Source organism: Anguilla anguilla, chromosome 12 (genome assembly GCF_013347855.1).
Source record: "Anguilla anguilla isolate fAngAng1 chromosome 12, fAngAng1.pri, whole genome shotgun sequence".
Lineage (NCBI taxonomy): Eukaryota > Metazoa > Chordata > Actinopteri > Anguilliformes > Anguillidae > Anguilla > Anguilla anguilla.
The window spans coordinates 20,598,386-20,626,180 of NC_049212.1; the positions used below are offsets into that span (position 1 = coordinate 20,598,386).

The 27,795-nt window shown below is 38.6% G+C and overlaps 1 protein-coding gene across 2 annotated transcripts in view; it reads right to left on the reverse strand.

Annotated features, from left to right (window-relative positions):
• Window positions 1-20,664, reverse strand: part of si (sucrase-isomaltase (alpha-glucosidase)) — a 53,792-nt gene extending 33,128 nt beyond the window's left edge. The window contains exons 1-19 of one of the 2 annotated variants that reach the window (XM_035386272.1): window positions 20,563-20,664; window positions 16,442-16,568; window positions 15,952-16,034; window positions 15,450-15,570; window positions 15,010-15,119; window positions 14,304-14,455; window positions 12,480-12,651; window positions 11,886-11,985; window positions 11,420-11,532; window positions 10,373-10,498; window positions 8,682-8,813; window positions 8,197-8,313; window positions 6,169-6,282; window positions 5,775-5,859; window positions 5,352-5,469; window positions 4,996-5,167; window positions 3,839-3,955; window positions 2,374-2,528; window positions 2,169-2,253 (exon numbers count right to left, since the gene is read on the reverse strand). In XM_035386272.1, coding sequence (XP_035242163.1) covers window positions 2,169-2,253; window positions 2,374-2,528; window positions 3,839-3,955; window positions 4,996-5,167; window positions 5,352-5,469; window positions 5,775-5,859; window positions 6,169-6,282; window positions 8,197-8,313; window positions 8,682-8,813; window positions 10,373-10,498; window positions 11,420-11,532; window positions 11,886-11,985; window positions 12,480-12,651; window positions 14,304-14,455; window positions 15,010-15,119; window positions 15,450-15,570; window positions 15,952-16,034; window positions 16,442-16,568 — 2,199 coding nt within the window. In that variant the 5' untranslated portion in view covers window positions 20,563-20,664. Of the gene's footprint in view, window positions 1-2,168; window positions 2,254-2,373; window positions 2,529-3,838; window positions 3,956-4,995; window positions 5,168-5,351; window positions 5,470-5,774; window positions 5,860-6,168; window positions 6,283-8,196; window positions 8,314-8,681; window positions 8,814-10,372; window positions 10,499-11,419; window positions 11,533-11,885; window positions 11,986-12,479; window positions 12,652-14,303; window positions 14,456-15,009; window positions 15,120-15,449; window positions 15,571-15,951; window positions 16,035-16,441; window positions 16,569-20,261; window positions 20,353-20,562 lie in introns of those variants that run through there. The other variant, XM_035386273.1, reaches the window with a different exon arrangement.
• Window positions 20,665-27,795: the final 7,131 nt, after the last annotated feature.

A 27,795-nucleotide genomic window follows, 5' to 3' on the forward strand; every position in this document is an offset into this window, starting at 1 on the left:
GAAAGTGCTTTGAGGTGGTTGCTCTCCACAATATTACTCTATGTGTCATAAAGCCATCTGAAGTGTTTGGGGAATGCCATCAGATAGGCACAAATTGAACTTCTCATAGAATAAATCCATAAATCCCAACTCCCACATTGCATCACAGTCATGCTAATCTGTCCATGAACTTTAAATCAATTTTTTCCAGTTCGGGTCACCTCGAAACACGGGACCCATTTCCCTTTTTCGTACAAATAGTGCAAGTTTTTTTTTCTTCTCCAGTTTTCTGTTGCTGTTTAAACAGCCCATGGTTTCATTGAAGAGAACGCGAGAAGCAAGGACAGCTGGGTGTCCCCCAGGGCCGGCTTTTGTGTGCTGGTGATGAACATCAAACATCGCCACAGTACCTGCCACGCCCCCACAGCCCTGCACTATTATCCCTATGACAGGCCGGGAGAATTCTGCTCCTCAAGACAATGGCCAGAGCTGTGTGTGAATTGCAAATGGGCCTAATTAAAGTAAATTAAATCCTGAAATTACAAAACAAAAAGACAATGACAGCCCAGCTACAGCAGCTGCCAAATTGGAATCCTGTCTTTCTCCGCTGTCTCACTGTCACCTGGTACCCGCTCCCCCTTATTAACCGTTTATTTAAATATAGTGAGGAGAGGAGACACCAGAGGGACTGACTGTTCAAACAAGCCAAACCAAATGGAACAATCACATGCATTACAATCACATTGTCACCTGCAGAAATAAACCACTGAAGTACCCATCCCTCTGCACGTACTACATACTGCTTCTGATGAACTGATTTATGGTCACAGGGGTATTTTTTTCCTCATTACGGTTTGGCTTGGAATAGAACACCATTTCTCGCACATGCTCCTGTGGGTACACCATGTATGCCGAGTTTCCACTGAGCATTCAATTAATTACTATAGACTTGAGCTGTTATCTGTATACTGACCTGGAATTGACACTGCTTTATGAATATCAGCAGCTGGTTCTCTTACTGATAAAGGCTGTTAGAATAAACGGATTTGTTCTAGTAGACAGCACTGTACATGTGAGGTTGTTCTTGCAAGATACTGCTACCTATAACTTAAATGAGTAAAACACACATGTATTCAACTCTATTAAGAACAATAATTACTCAGGAATAAGTGGTCAAGAATTAAGTCAGAGTACAGAGATGACTGCAAAAAGTTTGTTAATCTGAGTAATATTAAAGGAATAGTTTACCATAAACATGAAGGTTATTCACTAATTTCCTTTTCTTAAGAAATGTTAATTGACCCACTGGCAGCTCTCAATGGCTTTTTCAGATTTTATTCATCAATTAAAAAGGTTTGGCAATTCCTCATTTCAAAACGAATGTCAATGTATGGACAAGGAATATAAGCAGCAAAATTCTGTCTAGAATTCCCATAAAATATAAAAAACACTAAAAATAAATAGCACTGAATGATATACAGTATGTGTGGTAATAACCACATTCATAATGACATAACCCCTTTAAGGGGCTCATTTTCATTATAAACTGCTAACAATCTAACAAGGCCAAGCAAAACTATTGGTCAAAAAAAAAAATAATAATAATTTGTTGGTCAAAAATATTTTTTTAGTATGAATCATACTTTTAACAATAGTATGCTGGACATTGTCTTTACGTGCATAAACAACTCCAAAAACATTTCTTTAATATAAAATATTCATCAGGATCTGTGTAGATTTGTCAAATAAGGACCAGTACTCAGTTCAGTTGAACAGCTCACTAAAACCTAATAAATTGAGAGATCAACCCAGGTCAGGGAAATACTGCAACAGAATATGATGTGGGCTGGAGGATTACTGGTAGTCTCTGGTTTCTGATGTCTAAAGGAGCTTATGTGTTAGCCTGAGGTTATAATGCCAGTTCAGAATATTTTACTGACAAATGCAGCTCTCCTACTGACAACTAAAGCTGGATGTGTAAGCACGTCTGGGCATGCACTGTGCCAGTACGTCTCGTTCAATGTGCGCACTTGTGTGTGTGTGTGTGCGTCTGTGCATGCACGCGTGTGTGTGTGTGTGCGCGCATGCGTGTGTGTTTGTGTCTGTGCGTGCATGCATGTGTGTGTGTGTATGTGTATGTGTGTGTGTGTGATATTTCTCCGACAAGCAGAGGGACGGGGCAAACTCACAGGTTCTAAGACAGGCGTGATGAGGAGGTGAGGTCCCCACAGGAACTGCCGGTCCACTGCCCAGGTGGCGTTGTCTGAGTAAAACCTGAGGAACACAGACAGGGTCAGCATGCAGGTGCTCTAGTTCAGTCACTGCACTGCAACAGGAAGCAGGCAGGGTGTATTCAGATAGAACAGGGCGAAACAAAAAAGCGGAATCACTCACTCGTGCATCATGGCCCGGACAACTGTGTCCCCGTAAACGTGGGCCTTGTAGAAAAGAGTGTACAGGTAAGGCAGGAGTGTGTAGCGGATGTTCAGGTAGTGCTTAGAGGTGTTCACCAGCAATGAGTCAGCACCAAAAAAGGCTGGATCCTGTGGCTGTATGACAGAGAGAGAAAGAGAGAGCAAGAGAAGCATGGTGTGAATGAAAAATGGGTTTACATGAGTCCAGTCACATCTCATCTCATCACTCCCCGACCCTTTAATTTTCCAAATCCTATTATAAAATTAGCTTTCATCTGGAAAGTTTCTTGCGACCTTATGTCTCATAAGTACTTATTTATTATTTTTCCAGTTAGAACAGGCTCTTCTATTGCATCAAGCTAACTACGGCTCAGTTAAAGGTAGCTACACTCTAATTTACTTTGATTGTCTTTTTGTGACTGAGTTTACTTGCTGTGGTTAGATCTGCTTGTTGACAGGAGTCACAATAAATAAACATTAGGCCAATAAATAAGAAATATAACATAGTTGGTTGCCAGTTGTACCATTTGAAATGTACTTTTTTAAAGTCACTTTAGATAAAAGCATCTTGTAAATAGCTAAACTGTAAATTATAGTAGCCAAAGTGCCATCTAAATGGTTTTGTAGACAAGACATTGCAAGTTGTTGTCACTTGAGGTCATTCAAACAGCAATTGGGCTTATGGTCTACAAGATTCTTTTTAGTAGTAATATAGACTAATTTGTATAACATTGCAGCCAAAGAAAAAGTTACATATTGTGACTTTTAGAGCCTGTTGCTTTACAAATCTATCCCCAGCATACTACATATGTATGTTATTATTGTGTTACCATTAGTGTTATCCTTTTTTGACTGAAGTCATTATTATTATTATTTAATGTCACATGTTTGATTTTATGCGTAAAAAACAAAAGTTTTTTCCTCAACTGACAAGAGAAAAGTTTAACAGAGAACCTTCCAAAACGCAGGATACTTGCTCTAAAAAATAACACTTTGTTGTACTGGAAACATTTCATTTATTTATTTATTTATTTATTTATTTATTTTAACTGCAGATGCAGTTCATGTGAATAAAGCATCTTTTGAATGCGAGGGAAAGAAAAGAAGCAGACATAAATCAAGCATATGACAGATGGAGGCAGATGAATGAGAGCTGAAAGGTCACTGTGAATCGCTTCTCTCTTATTGCTGGGTGATTGCTTATGTTTTGAGACAGAAGAGTTTTACCTCGGGCCTAAAATTGAATCAGGTGATTAGTGGACACAAAAGGTCAAGGACCATTCATCTCGTATTGGGAACAATAACAGCGTCAATTCGTCATCATTTCTTGTCTGAGAACACATGGGGGAATGGCATTCCCGTTAATGTCTACTAATGAATGACTTATTGCTTCTCTGCACTAATTCAATGATGAGGAAGGAAGAAATTATTAAATAAAAGCCCACCTTATAATTCTGCGCGTTGTGATTGCGGCTGAAGGGGTAGAACGCCCCAACCTGCATCCAGCGGCGACAGAGCTCCTCTGTTGTGTCGTCAAAAAAGCCACAGATGTCCGCACCAATCTGGGAATGTGTATATAGATGTAGATCAGGTTAATACGGCCATAATGCAGTTATAGTTCCACTGCGATAAAGTTCAAGGGTGGCCTACCTTGGGCCAGGAGAATTGAAAGGTATGCTGGCTTTAGTTGTTACTCAACACATAACTCATCAATTAATGCAATTTAGTACATAGAACTGGCACACAATATGGAAATTATGGAGTCAAGATTAATAACCAGTACATTCATGGAAGAAGCAGATTAGAAAGGTGTCAACTGCTGAAGGAAAAGTGTAACTAATTTTATTTGTATAATAAAATATTTCAACTTTCTTTCGTCAGTATTAAGTAGAGAGCACAAGTCTAGAAAGTTAATGAGTTTGTGAGTTGGCTGGAAAGAATAATAAATTAACAATAATAAATAAGATGTTCAGAGGAATATGTTTAGGCTACTTTTTCATTTAATTTGCCTTGTCACCATGCATCATGTCTTTTGTCTTTTATACCATCATATTGGCCGTAATCTAACCTTATCAACCAGTACCAAATGTTTTAAGCTTTTATCAGCTGATAACAAATCAACCCTGATTACTCTATTATTACATAGTTAACTGATAGTTAATCTCACGTGGTCTCTCGGGATGCAAATGGTTGTTAATTTCATATGAGAAAATCACCCTACTCCGCTGAATGCATACTGTATGTTGCCACTTGCCTCCTGCAACTGTATTTAACCTTCTTCCTGTTCTGGACATCAGTCCCTTCTGGAGACTTCCTGTACCAAACTTGACATTTCTCAGGCTCTCTCTCTCTCCTAAAATAATAACACTATTTGGTTGTTTAGTAAATGGCCCAAGTTAGGAAGAGTTACACTGTTTTGCATTGTTATATGACCTATTCTTTTAGGCATATAAAACTATAAACTATATTAGAGGAAACTATATTTAATGAAGTAAATTTTAAAGTCTTTGCTCTGAGGTATTAGGACTGAAATCAGGCTCACTGGTTGTCTGGAACCCCACTACCTCAATCCACTGTAGAGTAGAGTAGATCATACACTCACATAAGGGACCCCAAAAAGACCAAATTCCAGCATTCCCGGGATAGCCCACTTGATGTCATTCCAGTTGGCTGCGTTGTCGCCTAGCCAGTGGCCAGAGTACTTGCCCACCCCGGGGAAGGAGGACCTAGTGAGCATCAGTGTTCGGTTGTTGCCAAACACTCGTTTCAGAGCACTGGGGTCACCCGGGAAAGACAGGATGGGGAAAAACAGAAGAAGAAAGGATGACACTCACTGACAGTTTGAACTCATAGCACACAGCCAATGTTTTCCTTTCTCCTTCAAAAATTTTGAGACTTTAATCTATTTACAACAGCCATCAACTCATGAACCTTATTCAAATGAGAAATGTAACTTACATCTCTGTGGCCAGGACCATTGAGTATCCGTAGAGGCTGTGGACATCGTAGTGGTCACCCCACGTTTGCTTGGCATCCATACAGAGAGTCTTACTGTACATGACACCATCCAGGATGTCTTATATAAAGTACACAAAAGCATTCCAGAGGTAAACAGGCAGCAGGGGGTGGTATTCGACACAGAACAGTGTATTCATGCAGTCTGATATATGACTGTGAGGTGGCTGTTTTTAGTACCCTCTCTTCGGCAAAGCAGGGTATTTCAGACTCCACAGTTACTTTGTAAAATCACTCAGACTAGAGGGAGGTTATACAGTTTCTGGTGCATTAAACTGACTTTGAATAAAGTGACAGCTATATATTACTGTGGTTAAATAATGCAGTGAAGAGAGGGTGATTCAGATGGTAGATTAGTAAACTCACTTGGAGTAAAAGGTGGGTAATTCAGATTGTTGGCAGCACATCCTTTGGTAGAACCTTTCTTGAAGTTTGCCACCTCGTTCATGTCCTTTGGAAATTTCCGTAAAACTTTAGTACACAAAACCTTCTTTGTTTAAATTACAATAAGAATTTGTGCAATCATCCATTAATTAACTTGATTTAGTTATTAAACAAGCACACCCATGAGTGAAAAAGCACAGCTTCAAACACAAAAATAAATACACAGTGCACTCTTTCTACATAATGTAATTTCAGAGCAAGTTTGAGATAGAAGAACAAGGCTTTTAAGTGTTAAAGCAGCACTGAGTTCCGCCTGTGTGCAATAAAACAACCGAAAAGTGAGAAGTTACCAGAGCAATCGACGTAGGGAACTTACAATCCAGAGTGCATCATGCTTCACTTCCTTATAGAACCTCTCAATCTCATCAGCCCACCACTCAATGCAAGCAGGATTGGTGTAGTCAGGAAACACTGTCTCTCCTGGCCAGACCTGCAAAAGTATCAGAAAAAATAAAAGGTGAAGATGAAAGCAATGAGAGAGGAAGAAGAGTAGAGAAAAAAAAAAACAATAATGCAGTTAGGTCTGAAAGGAATAGTTCTGCAGACAAAAAAGGAAAACTCAAAATATTCTAACTAGTTATGAGCATATGCTTAGGGAACGGTCCTTAATCCTGGAGTTCAGTGGCCAGCACCATCAACAGGCTTTCCACTAGAAGGTACTCCCAGGTAAAGATACTGGGTGAAGGTTGAGCCACACCCGGTTGTGAAACAGTATCTTTTATTGATGTTATATTGAGGTTTCTGTCTGTTCACATTAAAGTAGCACCCGCTCATGCGCACAAACACATGTCAACATGTGCTTGAAGACATGTGACTCATGTAAAGGTGTCACTTCTGAGGGAAGTGGATTTCTCTCTCTCTCTCTCTCTCAACTACATTTGCTTCTGTCCAAACATAGGTGACATAAGTGAAATCCTGTGCAATTACTCTAATTAAATTATAAATATGTTAAAAAAAAATTAACATATATATATGCAAATAAAGACATATAATTAGAGTAATTCTGCGTGAATCATTTTTGCTTCACCAGCTGAATTACAATTGTCCTGCTACCACAGTTCCATCAGCAAACGTGCCATAAGATTCATTTTATCCAAAGGAAAAGGAAAAACATGATCTTTGAACTTAAGATTGTGAAAAGGAAGGAATTTGAGACGAGACACAGAACCTAAATTCATTGCTTGGAAGCTTAACAAGACAACAATTATTGCAGGGACATTTGACTAGGTTGTAAATTCAGCAGGACTGTTAATATAATGGACGAAGAGTGATTCACTCTAGATAGCTTAAATTGGTGACACAGCAAAACTGAAATTAAATGGACAATGTTCTTTATCTTAGTACTTCCAATCAGACGTAAATATAATGATTAATATCACTTTTATAGCCCCACCACAATAAAAAGTAATCAAAGCCGTATGGCTGCTGATAAAGGGAATAATAAAAAGCAATCTACAGTCTATTGCACTTTTACTTGTTATTCTGCATACACAAAGGAACCATATGACAGGATAAAATCCATCCGAAGAGTTAATCCAACTTCCTCTCTCTCCATATGGGCCTGCCAGAGCACCATGTCGGGCACTTGAGCTTCACCGTGCATGTGAGCTCAACGGAGGCTGGCATGCGTGCCACTTCCTGCTGAGCGAAAGCACAGCAGAACCTTGACCCCACTCCTCAGCGACTGTTGCGTTCTTGCTTGTTTACAGATGCAGCTCACTGCCCGTTACCCCGGGTAATCGCCAGGGGTGTAGGGAGATCAATTCTTTACATTTCAACAAGACCTTCCAGTCAGACTTTCGCTTGAACAAAGAGCAGTCAAAGATTTTATTTTCTGATTGAACAAACCCCTCTTTTTGACCCTTGGATTTTATATAACCAAGTAAAATGACATTGAATACCTCTAATACTTTTTCAAAGTAGGTTTTTTCAGAATAATATTGGCAGTAACAGAGCCTTGGCCTAGATGCGGCATGATAGGAGGACACTCATTGCACAGAAACAGTGGAGAAACTAGATATACCCCCGAAGGTGAGTAATCATATTTGAGTCTTTACTTCATAGATTCAGTTTCAAGCTATCTATTGTTTCTTCATTCTTCCGTTCATGAGAAAGGGTTGGTTTTTAACCAGCCATAAAAACAAATGCCTGAGGAGCATGAAAGTACAGCCACATAGAGGAGATTCTACAGTTTATTACGGGTGTAGTTTTGGTTCTCGTCACTGGCTACTTGCTGCTGCTCACTCCACCACTCAGTGTACCTCTCTGTCCTCCTCTTTCCCTACCCTATATGTATACATTCCTGACCCAACGACCCTGCCCCAGCACCTTTTGTTCAGGTTACCTCTCCCACTAGTGGTGTTTTCCCATCAGATTCTGTGACCCAGGCTTTCTTCACCGTGCCTCTGTCATATGAGCCATATGCCCCATTCACCCTCCGACTGGTGGCAATAGCTGGATCCTGAGGCAGACATGTTTCATTGAGTTAGTGAAACTTGTATTTTATAGTCTTGCTTTCTAAGAAGCTCTCTCTCATTTTCTAGCTTTTGCTTTATGTAATTTTATAAGTAAAAAAAACAATCAAATCAATATAAGCAGGGAGCACATTATACAATGATCGGGTCTGAAGCACTGACAATCATATCGCCAAGGTTCTACTGTGGATTTACAAAACAGGTGTGTGTCTATTTGTGTGTGTGTGTGTGTGTGTGTGTGTGTGTGTGTGCATGCATATGTATGTATGTATGTATGTATGTACTGGTAGACTTGTTAACATGTTAAAAATGCTTTATTAATGTGATGGCAGCACTACAATATGTTTACACTTACCAATATGAGAATATATTTTTGACCAAACTCATGTAAGTAATCGGCAAACTGAGGCAGGTCTTTGAATTTCACTGTATCATATGTAAAGTCTTTTTTGTCTTCCATGTAGTCGATGTCCGTGTATTGGATTTCCTATAACACAGAATGATATAATAAAAGAGCAAGTTTTAATATATTCACTGACTTTACAGATCTGAACTGCTCCTATTCACAGTATTTGGTATAAATACATATCACTTTGTTAGTGCAATTTTCCTCATTTAAAAATATGTTTTCATAATAGTATTTCATATCAATTTTGGGCTTTACATATTAATTGTAAATGTCCCACCTTGCCACTCTCCAGATGGTAATGTCTTCTTGCCAGTTCATAGCTAACAGTAATCAGTTTGCAATGAATCAGCGGAGAATAATTATGCCCGCCCTATCATATTTGATCAGGATTCCCATCTAAGTGATTCAGTGTTCCCAACTGAATGTGAATGTTATTTGTGACGGTATTCATTTTTTATTTCACACGCAAACACGTTCTTTTACAATCGATTACTGACTATGTCTATATTGATTAGACAACGGACTCTAGTTTAGGTGAACTGCAGTGCATTGTCAGTCAAATTGATGAATACACAAGATCTAGAGGGAAACACATGCACATACATGTGCACACACACTTACTCATACACACATACAAACAAACAATTTGAGGTTTGTATTTTGTATACAGCCCTAAATGCTGACTATGCTCCCACCCTTGATAGGGTATTTTGTAAACTATATTATTTTATCTCAATGTAAAATAAAGTTAAATGTGGTTTCAATGAAAAACAAGCGTGAATCCACAATAGTCCATGCCAAATTTCAGCCTCCTGGGGCGAAAACTGTAGTCGCTACGGGGTGGGAAACTTTTCATGGACCAACCAACCAACCAACCGACAGACAGAGCTATAGAGTTGTGGTCGCAGCTAAAAAAAAATTGCACCAGCCTTGTAATTTATTCCTGGTAATAGGCTATTGCACCATGCAAGTCTGCTTTGTAGCTGCCTGGAGCACTAAAAAAATTTTATGGTTACAGTGTTATTGATTGACAAATAATTTACAGGTAATGTTTAATGATTTGCTAGCAACCCAATGTGAGTATTGGTTGTGACTTTAAAAGGATATTCTAGCTTGGCTTTTGATAATATTTCAATTTTAGTGCATTTTCAATTGGGTCATTGATCATTTTAGTTTTAGTGTATGTTTTCAATTTGTGTGCATAGTTTCTGAGGACTTGACTGCTTTACAATGGCTGATATAGGGATATTTTGGGGTTTACAGTCTAAAGAAAAAAGATACCGTGGCTGGTCATTGGATATTCCTCAAGCATTTAAAATGTTGTTAATTGCACAAAAAGAACTATCTGGGCTAATAAAAAGTATACACTGAAACTGAAACGATACAAATAAATTAATAAATAAAGTGAATTATTGTTTAACTTGGATACAAGAGCAATATATATATCATGCTGATGTTCATAATGCAAACATGAGCACATATGGAGCTGTGGAAATAATTTAATGGTTTAGTTACATCAGACTTAATCCCTCAACATAGGTTTTGAACACAGTGGTGAATGAAAGTGAACTCTAACAAACACAAATGTGGGGATGCAGATTCACATGTCAGTGGAAGGAGGCGAGCCTGGTTCTTACATAAGGCAGCCCAATCGCACGATTCCTCTCCACAGTGAGCTTCACTTCTTCCAGGCTTCCGTAGTCCCACCGCGACAACTGGAAGCCCAGCGACCAGTAGGGTGGGATCACAGGCCTGCCAATCAGCTGGAAAAAAGGGAGACCGGTTTTAACCAGGTTTATGGCCACTGCATGTCATTATGTACGTCCCTACTCCAGATCAATGATAGTTTAAGTAACTAAACTGAATTGCTATTCATAATCATGCAGTGAAACTGAACGGTATATTATTATTATTATTATTATTATTATTATTATTATTATTATTATTATTATTATCCCAATCTTACTTTTTCAAAAACAAAGCACATACTTTTTTAAGACAAAACGTCTGAACCTCTCGTGTGACTATGATAATACTTTCAAAACTGGATAACTGGTAAGCAATAACTTTACAGGCAGTTTTCAAGAAAGTTTTGATAACTTTTTACGATGTGGAAATTATTCATTGTTTGATCTCACTGAAGTCAGAAGTCCAGTAACAGAAATTGCTTCAGCAGATGAGACAAACCAACCTTGTGACATCACTACCTAGCTTGTTCCAAAATAAATTCTTGGTATTTCTGCACTTGCAGCTAGAATAAATAAATTGCTATCAATAAATTACATATTGGAAATAATTTAGAATTTACTCTTTACCCTTTGGTAAGCTAACCATTTTATGCTTATGATACTACATGATATAAAAATGCAGTTGTTTGGTTGCCCACAGCACTTCACCATGATTTTTAAAAACATTCATACTTCACTTATGTGTGTGTGTGTGTGTGTGTGTGCATTTGTGGTTGGGTGAAAATATGTTGGTGAGGTATTTGCTTCTTATCTAGTGATTTTTTGCGAGGTGATGTATTTTCTATTCTACTTCCATTAGAAATGCAAGGTCTTTTCTAGACATTTAGAACAGGGCTTGGTGGGTGACCATTTAAGGGTAAACTGCTACAGCAGCACACATTGGAAAATCAATAAAATAAAGTCTGGCATTCAGTGAACTGATTTCTTGCCTCTTACCTCAAGATACTCTTGGACCACTCCTTCCGGAGTGTCTCCTAAGAGAATATAGAAGTCCAGGATGCCTCCGATAGTCCGGTAGGTAACTGCTGGGGCTGGCTGAATTGTTACCTCTTTGTAAGAACAAGACCATAGTGGTTAAACATTGCTAAAGTAACCAAACATGACAGCCCTCAAAGAAAAGTTCTGAAATGGAAACATCTAATCGTGTCATGGCCTCCACAGTAACATGCACATTTGAAATGGTTAAATTAAGGATAAAATGCCATTATCTTTAAAATGTCAGGACAGGTTTGTGTAACAGACAAGATAACACATTTCAAATAATCATCCACGTGTAGAGCACAGACGATGTCAAATATTCGATGCATTGCTCATTTCCTTCAATTTTGTGCATCTTATGGTGAGTAGACTGAAAATGGGATCAACAAAAATAGAATAGCTCTAGAATTATCTTTCTAGTTACCCATGGCATTGCTGTTCATAAGGAAAACACCAAATGATTTTCCGCTCTCATCCTCAAGGCACAGGAAAAAGGTGTATGCACCATAGAGGTTATGGGTTCCCTAGAAGAGGAGGGGATAACCTTTTAATCAGATAACTGTTCAATTACCCAGAATTTACATCCAAAGCATAGCTTACACGGCCAGAATCGATGAATGGATATACGTCACGTGGTCAATATGAACACACAATATCCAGCCATGTGCATGCGAGTGCTGGAGACCTAATTGCATGTGTGAGAGAGTCTGGGGGGAACCTGTTCACCCAGACCACATAACAAAGACCAGCTGACTACCTGAGTAATGCATTGTTGTCTGCGTGTATTTTGTTGCTGCATTTGTATGCTTGTGTATATTCACGGGCACGTGTGTGTGTAATGTGTGCCTGTTTGTTTGTAATTAATGTGTGTGTGTGTGTGTGTCTGAGCTTGTGTGGTCGAGGTATTTGTAAATGTGTGCTTTGTGAAAGAGAGAGAGAGAATGTAAGATAAGGGGGAATATCTGGCTGGTCTGACATTTAAGGTGTAGAAGCTGAGGAACAGAATCAGAGGACTCACTCCATTGGGGAAGGCATCGCGGGTGAAGATGGGCCAGGTCTTCCAGTTTGTGTCATGGCGGAAGTTCTGATGGACATGCTCTCCCAGCCCATAGATGTTATGTGAGGGAAGCTTGGCTGAAAGCTGTAGGTACTGATCAGCAAATACCAGGGGGCCTATTGTAGTGTCAAACCTGAAAGCATGGGGCAAATGACCTAAGTGAGACATTAGCACTGGCCATGATGCCCTTGTTAAAAGGTCATGCCTTATGGAAACAAAAATAAATAAAAAGAAAAGAAAAGGTCAGATCATCAATAGCAAGGAACAGGTACCAGCTCAACAAAAGAAGTACTCTCAGCTCAAAAAAATGTTGTGTTGCTGAACTGGGGAAACCACCTAAAGGAGAACACCCTAAGGAATTCACTGAGCTTGTGTTATAAATCTTTAGAAAGATGTAATGTCCAGACTCAACAAGTTTACAGTTTTTGCAAACATATACTGCAGATTTAATGAAGCAGACAGTTTATAAGTGACCATCATTCATGCTTATTTGACAGTGGGCAGATTAGTTAGCACAGAGTTTAAATCTCAGTATAGCATAGAACAATCAGATATCTGTAGTGAATCTAGAGTGTTCTCACACCACACCTCTTTAAGTAGTAATAAACTAAGTTACAAAGATCACCCTGCAAATATACCTAAAATAAATCCATAATTTCTTAATGCTACCATAAATATTTTATGGTTGCAAATTTTGTCTATAATGTACAATAAATTGGGCAGTATAATACTATAAATAGATGTACTGTTCTCCTGCAAATCCAGTCACACTCATCAGCAAATATCAGCAGTGTAATATTAAAAAATGTTGAGAAATATTTCTCATTATTCTTTGTCTGAAACAGAGAAAAGGAAATGTTTAAGTCCCCTGTAATAGCAGACAAACTTTGACCCCAATTCGCACCATAAAACCATACTGTCTGAGGGGCTCTCTATTCGAAAATACTATTCAAACTGAAACATTAGCTGTAAAAACAGAATTAATGAAAGGGTCGTTATCTTTCTTCTCTTTAATAATAACGCTTTAATTGTAGAGGAGAGTGCATTCTTCAGTTCGTTTGAGAAGTAATTGATTCCTCTAATGACACAAATCCGCTGAACAGTCCCTGAAGTGACACAACCATAATTATGTTGTCTCTCTCTCTTTTAGTGACTGACAGAGAACAGGGAAATAAATACTCTTCTTTTAATGAATGCATAATAAAAATATTGCTTAATGGTAAACTAAAAGCTGGTGAGGGATCCAATTTGATATGACAGCATCGCATTTGCCAGTTATCCTCCTTGTGGCCAAAAAAAAAAAAAAAGCTGCAGTTGGGCTTCTGTCCATCCTTATCTGGGAAAGGTAATCTTGGCAAATATTTTAAAGCCAGTACTCATTCCCTCTGTCCTTGGCACTGAACATTAAATAAGGTAGAGTGCAGGTAATGCCACCACTATCAATGGGTGTAGTAGGTGTACCAGTACATTTGACACTTCACACAACAGTTGATTAAAACTTTGACCCTATGAGCCTGAAATACAGAACGTGGCAGAATATTCTCATGCTTAGGGAGAGCAAAGGTGCCTGATAAAGCCCTACTGGCAGCACTATCAGCTGATATAAAATCATATGAGATCGAACTATGAAGCCTTCTTATAAATTAGCAAATTGCTGACATCCTCATAGGGTTTAGTCAATGACCAAATGCCAAGGCCAAGGCTGTGAAGGTGATCGTTTGGTTATGTGAAGAGATGGAGGCAGATAGAGAAGGACAGGGTGAAGAGACAGGAAAAAAGACTCACAGGACGTTTCCAGAGGACTTCCTGCGCAACTTCACACCAAAGGGATTTTTGACCAGCTCAAAAGTGTAGTTTGGGTTAGGGGTAGCGGTACTGCTAGGTGGTTTCACATGCTCATGAGGTACTTCAAACCTGGCTTTGTGAGCATCTGTAATCTGAAAGGGAAGACATGAGGGGAGGCCTGAAGGTGAGATGTGCAGAGAAAAACCATATGCACAATCATGGGCACACACAAAAATGATAATTATACTCCTATGACACTCAACGTCACTACTACAACGATAACCTAAAAATACTGCTTCCTCAATTCAGTATTTCATTTTAGGATGTCAATAGAATTATTATTTTAGGCCACTCATATACCTGAAACAGGACAAGCTACATCATGAGATGGGTCCATCATTTCTCCATTTTTAAAGTTTTTGTAAATTTCTTGTACATTTTTAAAAAGCTGTCGGTGATACAAACTGCTCTTAATATGCTTTGCGAATCGAACCTCAACGTCTGGTGCTTTTTCACCCTGTGCCAGTCAGACTTCAAACTCTCAGTGCTTTATAACCACAAAATGAAATGAATGGTTAGAGATGGATGATTAGAAGAGTCTCTAACGGTTAATTAGAATGTAGCCCTGAGGAACATGAGAGAGTTCTGCCACATGCTCAGCTGGTCTGGGTCTCGGGGGAATGACGGCGGGCTCTCCTCGGCAAACCTTGAATCGAAACCGGTTGTCTGTCTGCATCTCAGCTTGGAACGTGAGCTCCTCTATGTCGGCTCCGAAGAGGGAGGGAGAAGGCATCCTTTTCAGCTGGGCTTCTGTTTCTACAAAATGAAACAAGAACCCACATGTGAGCCCACAAACCAATAGGCATGGGACATTTTCTATCAACTGCTTTCAGTCCAGTGAACTGATGGGAATGTATGTAGTGAGAAAGTGAGAAAAATAAATAGTAATAAATAATAAATAATAAATTAATAAATAGTAGATATAATAAAATGACAAGACCAAACAACTGATTTCCGGGGCTTTCGCAGTTATTCCAATTATCACATGCTGGCTGCTTTTTGTCCACCTCATGTTGTGATATTCTGGAAGCAGTGGAGACATTCTTTTGGGAATGCCAAAAAAAAAAAAAAACTGAGAAAACCTACTTGCTTGACTGTTGCTTGACTGACTCATAACTTGATATCCATGGTTGGTGGGGAAGAAGCACCATGGAACAAAAGCCTCATCCATTGGCTGCCAGCAGCAACCTCGAGCGATGCACAAACTCTGGGGAGAGGCAGGAAAAAGTGTTGCAGCAGCACAGTGCGTTTCAAATTCTGGGTGAGCTAGATGACTGCTCCACCAAACCATAGGATCACACTGGACTTTGGTGTGCGCGTTTCATTAAACTACATAACTTGGTGGCTGCACCACTCTTTTGCGAGTGCATAATAATGACAAACTTATGAAAGTATGAACTGTAATGGGCTTTGGCCAGTGTGTAACACAAATTAAACAAAGCAACTAGAATGACAGTGTTGCACATGATTGAGAATATTTCAAAAATGGCACCGAGCCTCAATGTTGTGTTGGCGAAGTGACTTGAATAAACAACATCCCAACAAGTGCTGCAGAAATTTTCAGGGAAATGAAGATCATGAAACTGACCTGTGATGCTCCTGCATCAGGGTAACAGTCAACTCTCTCTCCTAGTGTAATGTTTGGACATTTTGGAGCAAACTCCAGAACCCCTGTAAAACATAACCATTAAGCATTTACCAGCGTGTGTGATAGATGTGAAACACACTGCATTGTAAATATGGTTATTGTTAATGACTCTTAAAATGATCTTTTTTTTCTCTACCTTTATAATCTCTCTCCCGCACAATAACACACACACACACACACACACACGCACACATACACATACACACATACGCACACACATATACGCTTTTAATAGTTGGATTTAACTTTTATTAGAGAAGAACCGTAGATATCAAAGTTATCTTAATGTTAATCCTTCTTATATAACTAAACCAGAGTTTATCCTCTAAGTCTACTGTCTTCTTGATTAAATGCCACTGGATCCCTTTGGATGTGTTCATATTCGCATGGTGATTGCATAACCCCACCCCTAGGTATGTTACCGACTCACCATCATCCTTAATGACAGTTTGGTCCGCCGTGGCCAACAGCACAATCAGGACCACCGCAACCACAGAAATCAGCAGGAACATCACAATTAGTATGACCTCCAACCCTGAGAACTTCCGCTTTCCCATCTGTTCACAAACCATAGGCATATTACATACATAACATATGTGAACGCGCGTACACACATACAGACACCCACACACACACACATATATATTACAATACCAAGACATCATACAAGCCAATAAAGATACAAACATATTAGAAGGGTATGTTATATTCCCCGACTGTGAAGACAAACAATTCTTAACAGAATTGAGGCATCTAGGCAGTTGTTATCATTCTAGAAAGATCTCAGCTGTATGGAATGCATGAATCTGAAAATATTAATTTTTCCTCTTTAAGCAGAAAAAGAATCATGAAAACATATGCAAAAATTAAAGAAAAACATTTTTAAAACCATTACATTTTTTGACACAGTGTCAATGTGTCTCATTACTTCAGAAGACAGATCAGCATGGCATGACATTGACACATCCAGCACTACCATGGAGGTCAGTGCCGTGCAGACTCTCATATTCCATTTTCTTCTTCCAGGAAGTTGAAGCACAATTCCGAGGAAAAAATTGGAATGGCTGCAAAAGACGATGCTTCAGCATCACTTATTTACTTCACAGAGATTCATCAATCACATTGCTGCTAGCGCTAAAAGAATAAATTCTGAATATTCTTTATTCGCCAGCCGATTCGCCGATTTTACAGCTGGGAGACGAATGTGAATCACAAGGTCACCTGGAAGTCATCCAAAAGCCTTGAGAGACGGAGCGGGGAAATGATTAAGAAAGAAGAGGGAGAAGACGGACTGAGCTAGGTTGCCAGACTGGGCAGCACTTGACCAGTCAGATCATCTTATTATCACTGTAAAAATTTGGATGTCTATTTTTGCTGCACATCATGCAGTAAGAACTCTAAAAAGTAACAATAAAGGGATTGATTATTTCTTAACACATTAACACAAACATGGAAAAAGGTATACTACTCAGGTATAGTATAGCAGGCTACAAAGACAATACAGGCCAGACCCCTTGGAAAACTGGAATATCAGGCCAGACCTCTGTTAATGTCACCCTGGAATAAACTGCAGGCTCTGGCTTTCATTGTGCCAGTTGTACATGAATGGGTATCACTGAAATATCACCACTTGTTGCGGTTGTTCAGAAACAAGGAAAGGTGTGTAGTTGTAGTTAAGTAATTTACACATTTTCTTAACTAGCAATATAAAAACAAATACCGTAGCAGCTATGGTGGTAGACTCTGATGTCTAATGCTAGCTATATTGTTACAGTCCTGAGTTTTGCACATTTCTGCTGTCCCTGTCAACCACTTTGGCCTATATTTGAATGCCAAATGCATGTAAGGTATTGTTACCCAAAATGTCTTTCGTGTGTGGGTATCATGGTTGTGATGTAGGATTTATACAGTAATTGGACAATTTAATTTAATTCATATTATGAGAATCCGTGACACTTGTTGTGATTGTTTATTGTATTGAATGTCATGATTTATAATTACAGTACAAGCATAGCCTTATCATGTAGTTGTTTGTGTGTGAGTCTGTGTGTGTGTATGTATGCATGTGTAAATATATAATATATAAATATATATATATAAGCATGTATAGGCTCTTCTTAAAGAATGTTAGAAGGACTTTAGATGGAGAAAGATAGATTTAGGGCTCCATCTTACACCCGGCGCAAAGCGGCGCCAAGCGCAACGCACGTGTCTGCTAGTTTCAGACAGACGCATTTATCATTTTCCCATCCAGAGCCCACGTTGTTTAAATAGCAAATGCACTTGCGCCCATCTGAGCGCCCATGGCCGTGTTGGTCTTTAAATGAGGTGTGGTCAGGCGCATTGTTGGTGCATTGCCGTCTTGAGGCAGCGGAAAGCGATTGTGCGATTGACCAACAAAAACCTGGTCTTAAGTCAATGGCGCAATATTTTACTGTTATTTTAAGGGTGCATTATTAAGATAGTAATAGGAATGCGCTTATATAGGCGTGTGCACAACGCGTGATATTAAAAAAAAAAAAATACATGTCATAATGGTTAGTCATAATATTTATCAGAATTTCTTTCCTACTAATTGGCAAATCCGCCATTATAATAGCAATCCGCCAAGGTGCAAGGGCACCTGGGTTTTAAAGGGAATGGGAGATGACACTCTGATTGGTTTATTTCATGTTACGCCCAAAACATACCTATGATTAATTAAGAGACTAAGTACAACCCCTTTGAACCATATGTTTTACTTTGCGCTCAGATTATCCACCGTTAAACTAGCAAAAGCGGATTTTGACACGCCCTAAATGCACTGCCATGCGCCATGCACTTTAGACCGTGTGCTTAGATCGTTAAAATATAGCCCCTAGTGTTCTCCTATGAATTCATTTTTGCTCTTTCCAGGACTAAATCCTGCCATTATAAACAACCAGTCACGTAGTGTCCTCCATTTTGCCACTTTCTCAGTACCGTATTCCTCTCCCATCAAATAAAGGTGAAGTATCTGTGAAGCACGGCCAACGGCTTAATGTTGTGTGAAGAGCAAGGGAGGACGCCGACGGCACCGGGCCAAGAGTGGGCTTGCTTATTTGCCATCACTTTCACCACAACAGGGTAAACAGAAATGCTTTCATACAGTGACTGTCAAATGCACTTTTTAAAAACCAGTTGCATTCCAAACCAATTCTGTATGTCTGTCATCAGTACAAGAATCTTTACTTGAGAAAACTTGATAATGCACTAAAAAGTTCACATTGTATCCGTCTAATTTTCCCTAATAATTTAATTTGAAAATAATAAATAATTAAAGGTATTTTGTTCTTGCACTAAAACCACAATATTATACCGCAATTATAAATAAAATTATTATAAATAAAATTGTGTAAAGATAAAGAGCTGAGACTCACACTTCCTGTATCAATTTCTGGAGAGAAAAATTATGATGTCAGACTGCATTTACAGACCAACAGTGATGTCAGTAATTAGTAGGACAGTTAGGTTGCTTGATTAACTAGCAATGAAAATGCATGTACATATGAATTTATGATTACATGGTTTCAAATATGTTATGTTGCATTCTCAATATAAAATCAAGTTACAGAACAGTAATATGTAATTATAAATAAATATTTAGCATTTTTAAATTTTAAAATAACAACAAATATTAAAAACTGTCCAACATTTAACAGCCTTTACATGTGCAAACCAGTACTCCTCCAACTACAGTATGTACATTAATAATAAATGACTCATTACTTGTTCTTAACTAAGAGTGCTGTAATGATTTGGAGTAAAACAAGTCATTTCAAGTTTGCTTTTTATCAAACAGGATATGATACATACTATAGGCCTTATTCTTGCAGATTTCTAATATATGTAATATTTCAAGTAGATCTATGGGAGGGAAGTTCCTGAAACATCTGTCAGCCAAAGGATAAGTTACAGCTCAACTTAAAATACATTAGAGAAATGAAATGACACAGAAATGACTCCTTTCTAAGGTCTCTAACAAAATTAGCTTAGATGACATACATACGCAAAAAGCTGAGATATAACCAAGTGCCAGCTGCATGAATTAGCCATATCCATAGCATAATCAGGATTTCTATTAATATCACAAGATCTCCACAAATTTACACTGTTAGAGTCAAGTTCAGATAAATAAATGACTAGACTTTTCACATTTTTGAATTACACTCAATAATATTTTGAAGCATTTTGTTTTCCTGTTAATTTTACAAAAAAAAAGGATCACTCACACAACTTGAATCAGAGTTGCAGTGGATTTGGATTTAGCTTTAACAGCTCAACGGTTCAAAGGTTTTACTTTGTTCTCAGCAATCAGTGTACTTTGCCAAAAACAATATTTACACATGTACAAAGATGAACTGTAACGTATGTAAACAAATAATAAAATCTCTCATCTAATTACGTTCTCTGAATGAATGAACAAATTAATTAATTTATGAATTAAACTGAAATGTTTCCCCATGAAATTATGCTCTACACATAAGATGGTCCTCACACATAGGCTATACACATGCAGGCTAGTAGTCTTACCTTTATGGCCGACTTTCTGTATTGTCAGGGGAAAGCTGGTCTCAAACGACAGTACATACCTGATGATGCCTCTATATATAGAAATGTATGTGTGTGTGCGCATGCACGTGTGTGTGTGTCTGTTTTTATGGTAAGACTGTAAAATCTAGGCGGAATAAGACATAAATATGCACGCAGGCGTGTGTCTGTGTTTCTTGTGTGTGCGCGTGTGTTTGTGCGCATGCGTGAACATTTAAATTTTATTCCCCCCAGATTTTACAGTCTGACCATAAACACAGACACGCACACACACACACACACACACACACACACACACACACAGGTTGAGATGTTGCAAAGATGGATAATGCAAAGGAGGTGTTTTTTCCAAATGTATTGATTTATGAGACATAAGTATTTTTCTATTTACAAAATGTAGTCTGGCCTGAGGACATTATTTCTAGAGCTTGAGTGTTGGCTTGGAACCCAGTCTCGATGATTGAAATTGGACAGAAATAATGGTTTTGCATGTGAGGAACAGGAACAGGAGAGAATGGAACAGGAAAAACTGTGGCATTTATTTGCCCATTTGATCTGACCAGCAGTGCAATTCGACAGAAACGATCTTAGAGATTGCTCTGAAATTGGCAAAGACGGTAAGGCAATACAAATGTTTCTTGACAGGTGAATATGGCGCTTTTCAGAGTAGATCTCTCTTTTGAAATCTCAAAAGGCAACACTTTCAATCCTGCTAACTTTACCCTGGGTCAATGTTTAACAACTGCCTGCTTTATGTCCTCTCAAAGGGTTGCCATTCTGGGACCTTGAGTTCTTGGGTAAGAAAGAAAACAAGTAAATCCAAGACAGTTTAGTTGGGTGCATTTTGCCAAGCAGCAGTAAAGTTAATAGCACCTACATAAGCACCAGTAAGGGCACAACCCACCTGGCCACTTGCTTTTCACCTCCAGAGCCAAGAGAACAATGGGTTCCCAAAGGTTTAAAACTGCTTAAACCAGGGAAATACAAATACAAATACAGGGCTTTATTCAAGAATCTCCAGTTTTAAATAAACCCCATTACATAAATTATATACAGTACAGACATGGTTCACAGCTTGAAATAAACAGGACATTTGTACCAGAATGACCAGATTTCATTATCCTATAGGAGTCTCACTCCATACAAACACAGGACATATTTATTCTGAAAAAAAAAACAAATAAATCTAAAAAACACTTTTTTTTTTATTCTGTAGAGATTGTGTACTTATAATACTGGATGAAACCAGATTTTCAAATTGTACCCTGGGATGTATGCAACACCAGTAAGAAAAGTTTGGAGTGGATTGGACACAGCAGTAAAATTTGCACGTATGTCTTCCCAAAGGTGGATCCAAGTCCCCCGGAAACTTCTCCAAATGGCACCAAACCTCTCCAAATTAAAATATTCGGTATGTCTTTATTCGCAGGCATATTCCACTTCCAGATGCTAATTCCATCAAGGGTGGCACCCCACAAAACAAATATTCTTTCTTTACCCATTCTCTTTTTGACTAAGGCCTGCATTTCAGTCAAATGCTGTCCTTTTAGAGAGCTTCTATGTACAAAATGTGCTCATAATGGTTTGTCATCACACACTTAGAAACAAACAAACCACTTGGTTTTACCTTGCTGAGTGCTCCATGCGGCCAAACAGCAGTAAATCAGGCTTGTCAGCAGTAAACGTCCTGATCACAACTGAGTGAGAGCTCACAAGGAGGAAAATGACAAAAATATAAAATTGAATCATAAACGATAATACGATAATATTACAATAATATTTGCCCTTTATCACTATCGCAGTGTCTTTTATGCAAGTATTACTGATAAACAAAACAAATAAAGCTTGTGCTAAGTTTCCATTTATGCGCTACACAAAAACGCAAAGTGAAAATAAGTCGGTACGCAGTAGAATAGCTAAACCGTAGTTTAAGCTAGAAGGAAGCTGTAAGCTACGTTTGAAAGCTATGTAGATGAGCTTGATCAACACGACACTTTATGATTACTGTAACGTAAGGAGGGGAAAAATTCAGAATGGGTAGATCTTAGACTAGTAGTAGCTTGCATTTAGGTAATTTACTCGGCACTGGAATGTCTAATTGAGATAATTATTTTGATGTTTGTCAGGTAGTTGCTTCTCAAGGTAAACTGCAATTTTTGCATTTCACATTCTACTTACGTACATGGAAATGCTCGTTTTCAAATGCTCATGAAAACGCTTTCAGCTCAATGGAAATAACGCCTAATGAATAATGACTTTTGCTAGCCTGTTCACAAAGAGCAGAATGATTGCTTAAGGATTAGAGCGGGAATTTAGTGATATCAAAACGATCACAGTAGTGTTACCAGTTGTTTGACTTGTTACAGACAGTTATTAGATTATTTTAAAAAACCATAATCATCAACCTGGGTCGTCAATTTCACCCCTCCTTTGGGTAAGGGGACCGCCTTGTTTTTTCTTTTATTATCTCTACTGGCTTTACCGATCGAGATGCGGTTTTTTGCATGAAAGTGCAAAGACTCTGTGCTTTACAACAGTTACAACAGTGCACCTTGAATCAGTGACCAATGAAAGCAATAATTTAAGATCATGTTGTTTTTAGATTTGGCGTCTAATTGGGGCTGTAAGAAATGAAAGCCCTAAGCCCTCTTAATAAGTGATACATTTTCTGTGACTCACTCTGTGAAATGTAGCCGGAAAAAATTGATACATGACAGGAAGTACTTTAATATAAAAGCCAAAATACTTGCATGTACAGTGTTGTTGAGTGTTGTTCTGAAACAAAAACCAGCATCTAGAACATCAATTTCCAATACATATGCATTTATTTATTCATTTACTTTGACATTGATAGTTTACAACCATATACCAATTTTTGATCAAAATCATAAATATCTCCACTGGTGAAAATTATTTCTTATTTCCAAAGCTTTTAGCTGGCACATGTATCTTGGTAGACTGGCATGCTTATTCCGATATATTCTTCATGGATGTCTAAAGTATAGCACAGTATTTTCCATCTGGGCAGGTCCTTGAGACACAGTTAAACACACACATCTGAACAGCCATGCTGGAAATCTCATCACCATTTGTGAATGTATTAAAACATGCTGATTACTTCAAACAGACCAGGATGTGCTGTGAGTGTAGCTCTCCTTAATGGATTCTGTCTTGAGCAATAACCATGGTGCAAATGACTAATGATTGGGGGAAGGGGAGGTGACAGAAAAGGCATTTTTGTCTAGACCTGTAAAATGAGGAAATATTTAAATATTTCCAAAAACAATAAGAACATAATTGGTAAGGGAATGGTGTTTCTAAATCTGGCTCCCTTATAAATATTTAAAGAATAAACTTTAATATTGGGATTGTTTTTTTTTAGTTATTATTTTTTTATTTTATTTTTTTATATTTGCGTGTTCGCTTGTCTTATTTTTTAAATAATTGTATGACTCATTCCACCTTCAGATGTAACGAGCAATTCTTATTCACATTTATCTGTGTTGTATGAAAGTTCTATTGTGTTGTTATGACAGCTAATTATTTCATCCATTAGTTTGACAATGAGAGTACTGCTTATATATATATTTTCATGGAGGGTATAATGGTCTCTTTGTGCATTTGTTTTAAAAATAATATTCCCAGAGGTGGCTATCTTTATTTCTGTCACCAAGTGGAAAGAATATTGATATAATTATCTTATAAGGTCATACCTTGTTTTAAAAACACACAGATCACATAAGTAAAATAAATAATTGACTTTCAAGCAGCAAAAGAAACTAATTATTTTCTGTTTATCTGTTACTTATCATCAACGCTAAACTTTGAATTCATCTCAACCCCATTGATGCTTTGCCATGTTGTATGACTGCATCCATTGGCAGGCAAACTATTCTATAAAAAGGCATATGCTGTCATTACTCTGTTGCGACAAATGGCAGCATTTCAATTTCTGGAATGGATTAATAAAATGAAACAAATGCTAATTTCAGAATTCATATTTCTTCTCTACATACAGTATACTGAACTTCATACTTATGCTAATTTTTGAGTATGTTAATGAAGAAGGGCCATCGCTAAATATATCAATTCAAATGTTTTGTTTGTATTTAAAATGGATTCACCTGCTTATTCATCAGCGATTCATATTATGAACACGTTATTATTTTTACTTATTATTTGCTACTTTGTGTTGCATAGTCTGCCCCAGAGTTACGTAGCTGTGCAAGGCCATCATCCTTCCATCCATCTATCCATTATCTGCAATCGCTTGTCCAATTCAAGACAAGATACTGAATGCTATAATGCTATTCTACCAGTGCAGAACCATGAAATTTGAAGCAGAATTTATTTTTGATTTTCGTAAGTATTTCAGAAGACTGCAGGATACATAGACACATACCCAACTTTAATGGTTTTGCTTAATTCATATGATTATTTTAATAGGTAAGTTCTCTCTTGTCGTACTAATAATACTTACAAGTGGTTTCTCATATTTGTTGTGGGGTAACCATCGCTGCCATTTCCCTTCTCCTTCCCACCACAAGGAAGGGCTTTTGGACTGATGGTCCAATCCCATCGGTCAGGCCTTGGCAAACTGGACCATCTGTCAGTTGCCAAGCCCTATATCTCAAACAAAGTGTGATGAAGTGTTCAACCATAAAACCAGGTCGTTCCGAGTCTCTCGTCCTGTTCCCACTGGAGAGATGTCATGGTTTGGTTTTTTGTTCTTTTTTCTTACGTCTTTTTGCTTATGATTTCTTGTTCTGATTAATGGAGAACTTCACAGTTACTGCATATTCATATCCTCATTAACAACAATAATGAATAAATCCTGTTTCTTTTTTTCCCATTTTTCTTTTATCTTCACTGTACCGAAGTCCTACTGATGGCACAGATGGTCAGATTCACTGCAAGTGGAGACCGCTCGCTGCCAGCTGCCTAGCACGGCAGGTCTACCATTACTCTCAGTGCATTCAGAGTGACCATTCTAAACCTCTGACAGAGAGGGCTCTCAGTGATGTTCCGATTAGACTGGAGCGGACATATGTTCAGTACAGAAGTCAGATCCAGCAGCCACAGGCCTAGACCATACCTTATGCTTTGACTGTACCGCGTGTTTGGACTACGCCGCGTGTTTGGATTGCACCATATGTTTGGCGGTGATTTTTCAACCTTGCTGTTTTGTGCCATTAATCATCATTGCTTATCTGGCAATGGTGTTGGGGGGGATACAACACAACCAACAGCGACACAAATCACACCTACCCACACTATCTTTAAAGCAGATTAGTAATACATTTTCTTATTCAGTCCTCACACCTGTACCACATACCAACATATTTATAATAACTCATATAATAAAAAGGATCAAATAATGAAATTACCTTTCTAAGCTGATTACCGATGAATAAAATAATTTGTAACCACAATCCCCTTTTAAATACAACCAGAAGCAGGCCCCAAATGACAATGAAGTGAGATGTGACTGGGCTGAAATGGAAATGCTGTCAAAAAGAATACTGTGAACATAATAATGATGATACAGTATACATCACTGACATACATTCAGAAATTAAGTTCTTCAGTTGAGCTTTAAAATGAATATGTAACTGGGATTAGGAAGGAATATTCAGCTTGTATTCTATGTACACTGAAAGCATTCTATTTCCTGTTGTTCAGAGAGAGATCAGCGTAACTTTATTTCGATCGCACGAATGGCTTGAAGAATTTGAGAGGGGATGCATGGTAGCATGGTAGCATGATACGATCTTCGTCAGTGAGCACCTTGGGTCAGCTCACTTTCGCCCAATAATGTATAAATATGATCTCTAGCACTAAGCCGGCAAACACATCTTTTTTCCCCTTCAGCAAGCCAGCACGAATTCAGAGGGACAATGGAGTTCTAATCCCCCCTGAATGCCCTATCCCTCCAATGCCTGGTACAGTCAGGTTGAATGATGAGAATACACTCCTCTTAGTTAAACTAATGAACCCCCTTCCTTCTCACTTAAAAAAAGTACAAATAAAGAAAGAAATGAAAAAGACAGGCACGAATGATCATTAACTGGCCCTTCAGGGGTCTTTGTGTTCATTGCAAAAGGTTCTGGGCTGCCTTACTATGACCTTCTTTAATCACCAGTTACTCACTAATGAACTGATATTCCATGGAATTACAAAAGATTGGTTTTGGGTCAGAGTGGATCAGGCCAGTTAACCTCACTCTGTTGTCCGAGTGCTTTTGGGGGCATGTCGCTGTTTTGGTGGTTCCTAGTCCAGCCCATTGCAGCTTGACAGTGATGTTGGGGAATTATGGATGTGATCTGCTATTAGTCCGCTTGAGAATAAGAACAAGAGACAGAAAGAAAAGGGGGCAAGAGAAAAAGTGGTTCAGTTAGTGTGGTATTTTACTGTCTCCCTCTACAGTCTCTCTTTCTCTCTCTCTCTCTCTCTCTCTCACACACACACACACAAACACGTTCTTTCTCTCTCACTCTCTCACACACATGCACGCATACACACACACATGCACACGCGCACTCACAAATAGCAAACCCCCCCCCACACACATGCTCTCTCTCTCTTTCTCTCTCTCTCACACACATATGTACACACGCATGTTCTCTCTACCCCTTCACACATGCAGGCACACGCTCTCTCTCTCTCTCACATACATGCACGCATGTATACACACACATGCACACACATGTACACACATGTACATGCACGCACACACACTCTCTCTCCCAACAGTCACAGTTGGAATGGCCAGTCCCCAGTGGAACTCCATCTCTTACGTTCGCTTCAGGGTCAGATCCCAACAGACGCAACATCAACATGCTCACTCTTGCACTATGGGAGAGACTGATACAAACTGATCCGTACTAGAGGGGGAGGGAGAGTGAGAAAGAAATAAGATAAAAACAACCCTCTGTGTCAGCATGATCGTGTACTCGCCCCGTGATCAAAGTGGCCCCTGATTGAGTCAATCTAATATTCTGTTTAAAGTGGAAACTCTTTTCTTCTGCAGAGAGAGAGAGGGAGACAGACCAGTACTGCAGGCTCCAAATGCTCACCCACACAACACATGGTGCAACAGAACAGGCAGTTGTAACCCAGGCCCAGTCCCTAAATCAACATTATTCCAATATTAGACTAACATTTTATAAATATCACAGGCAGCAGTCCAAGTTCCCTGTGCCCCACCAATGCTTC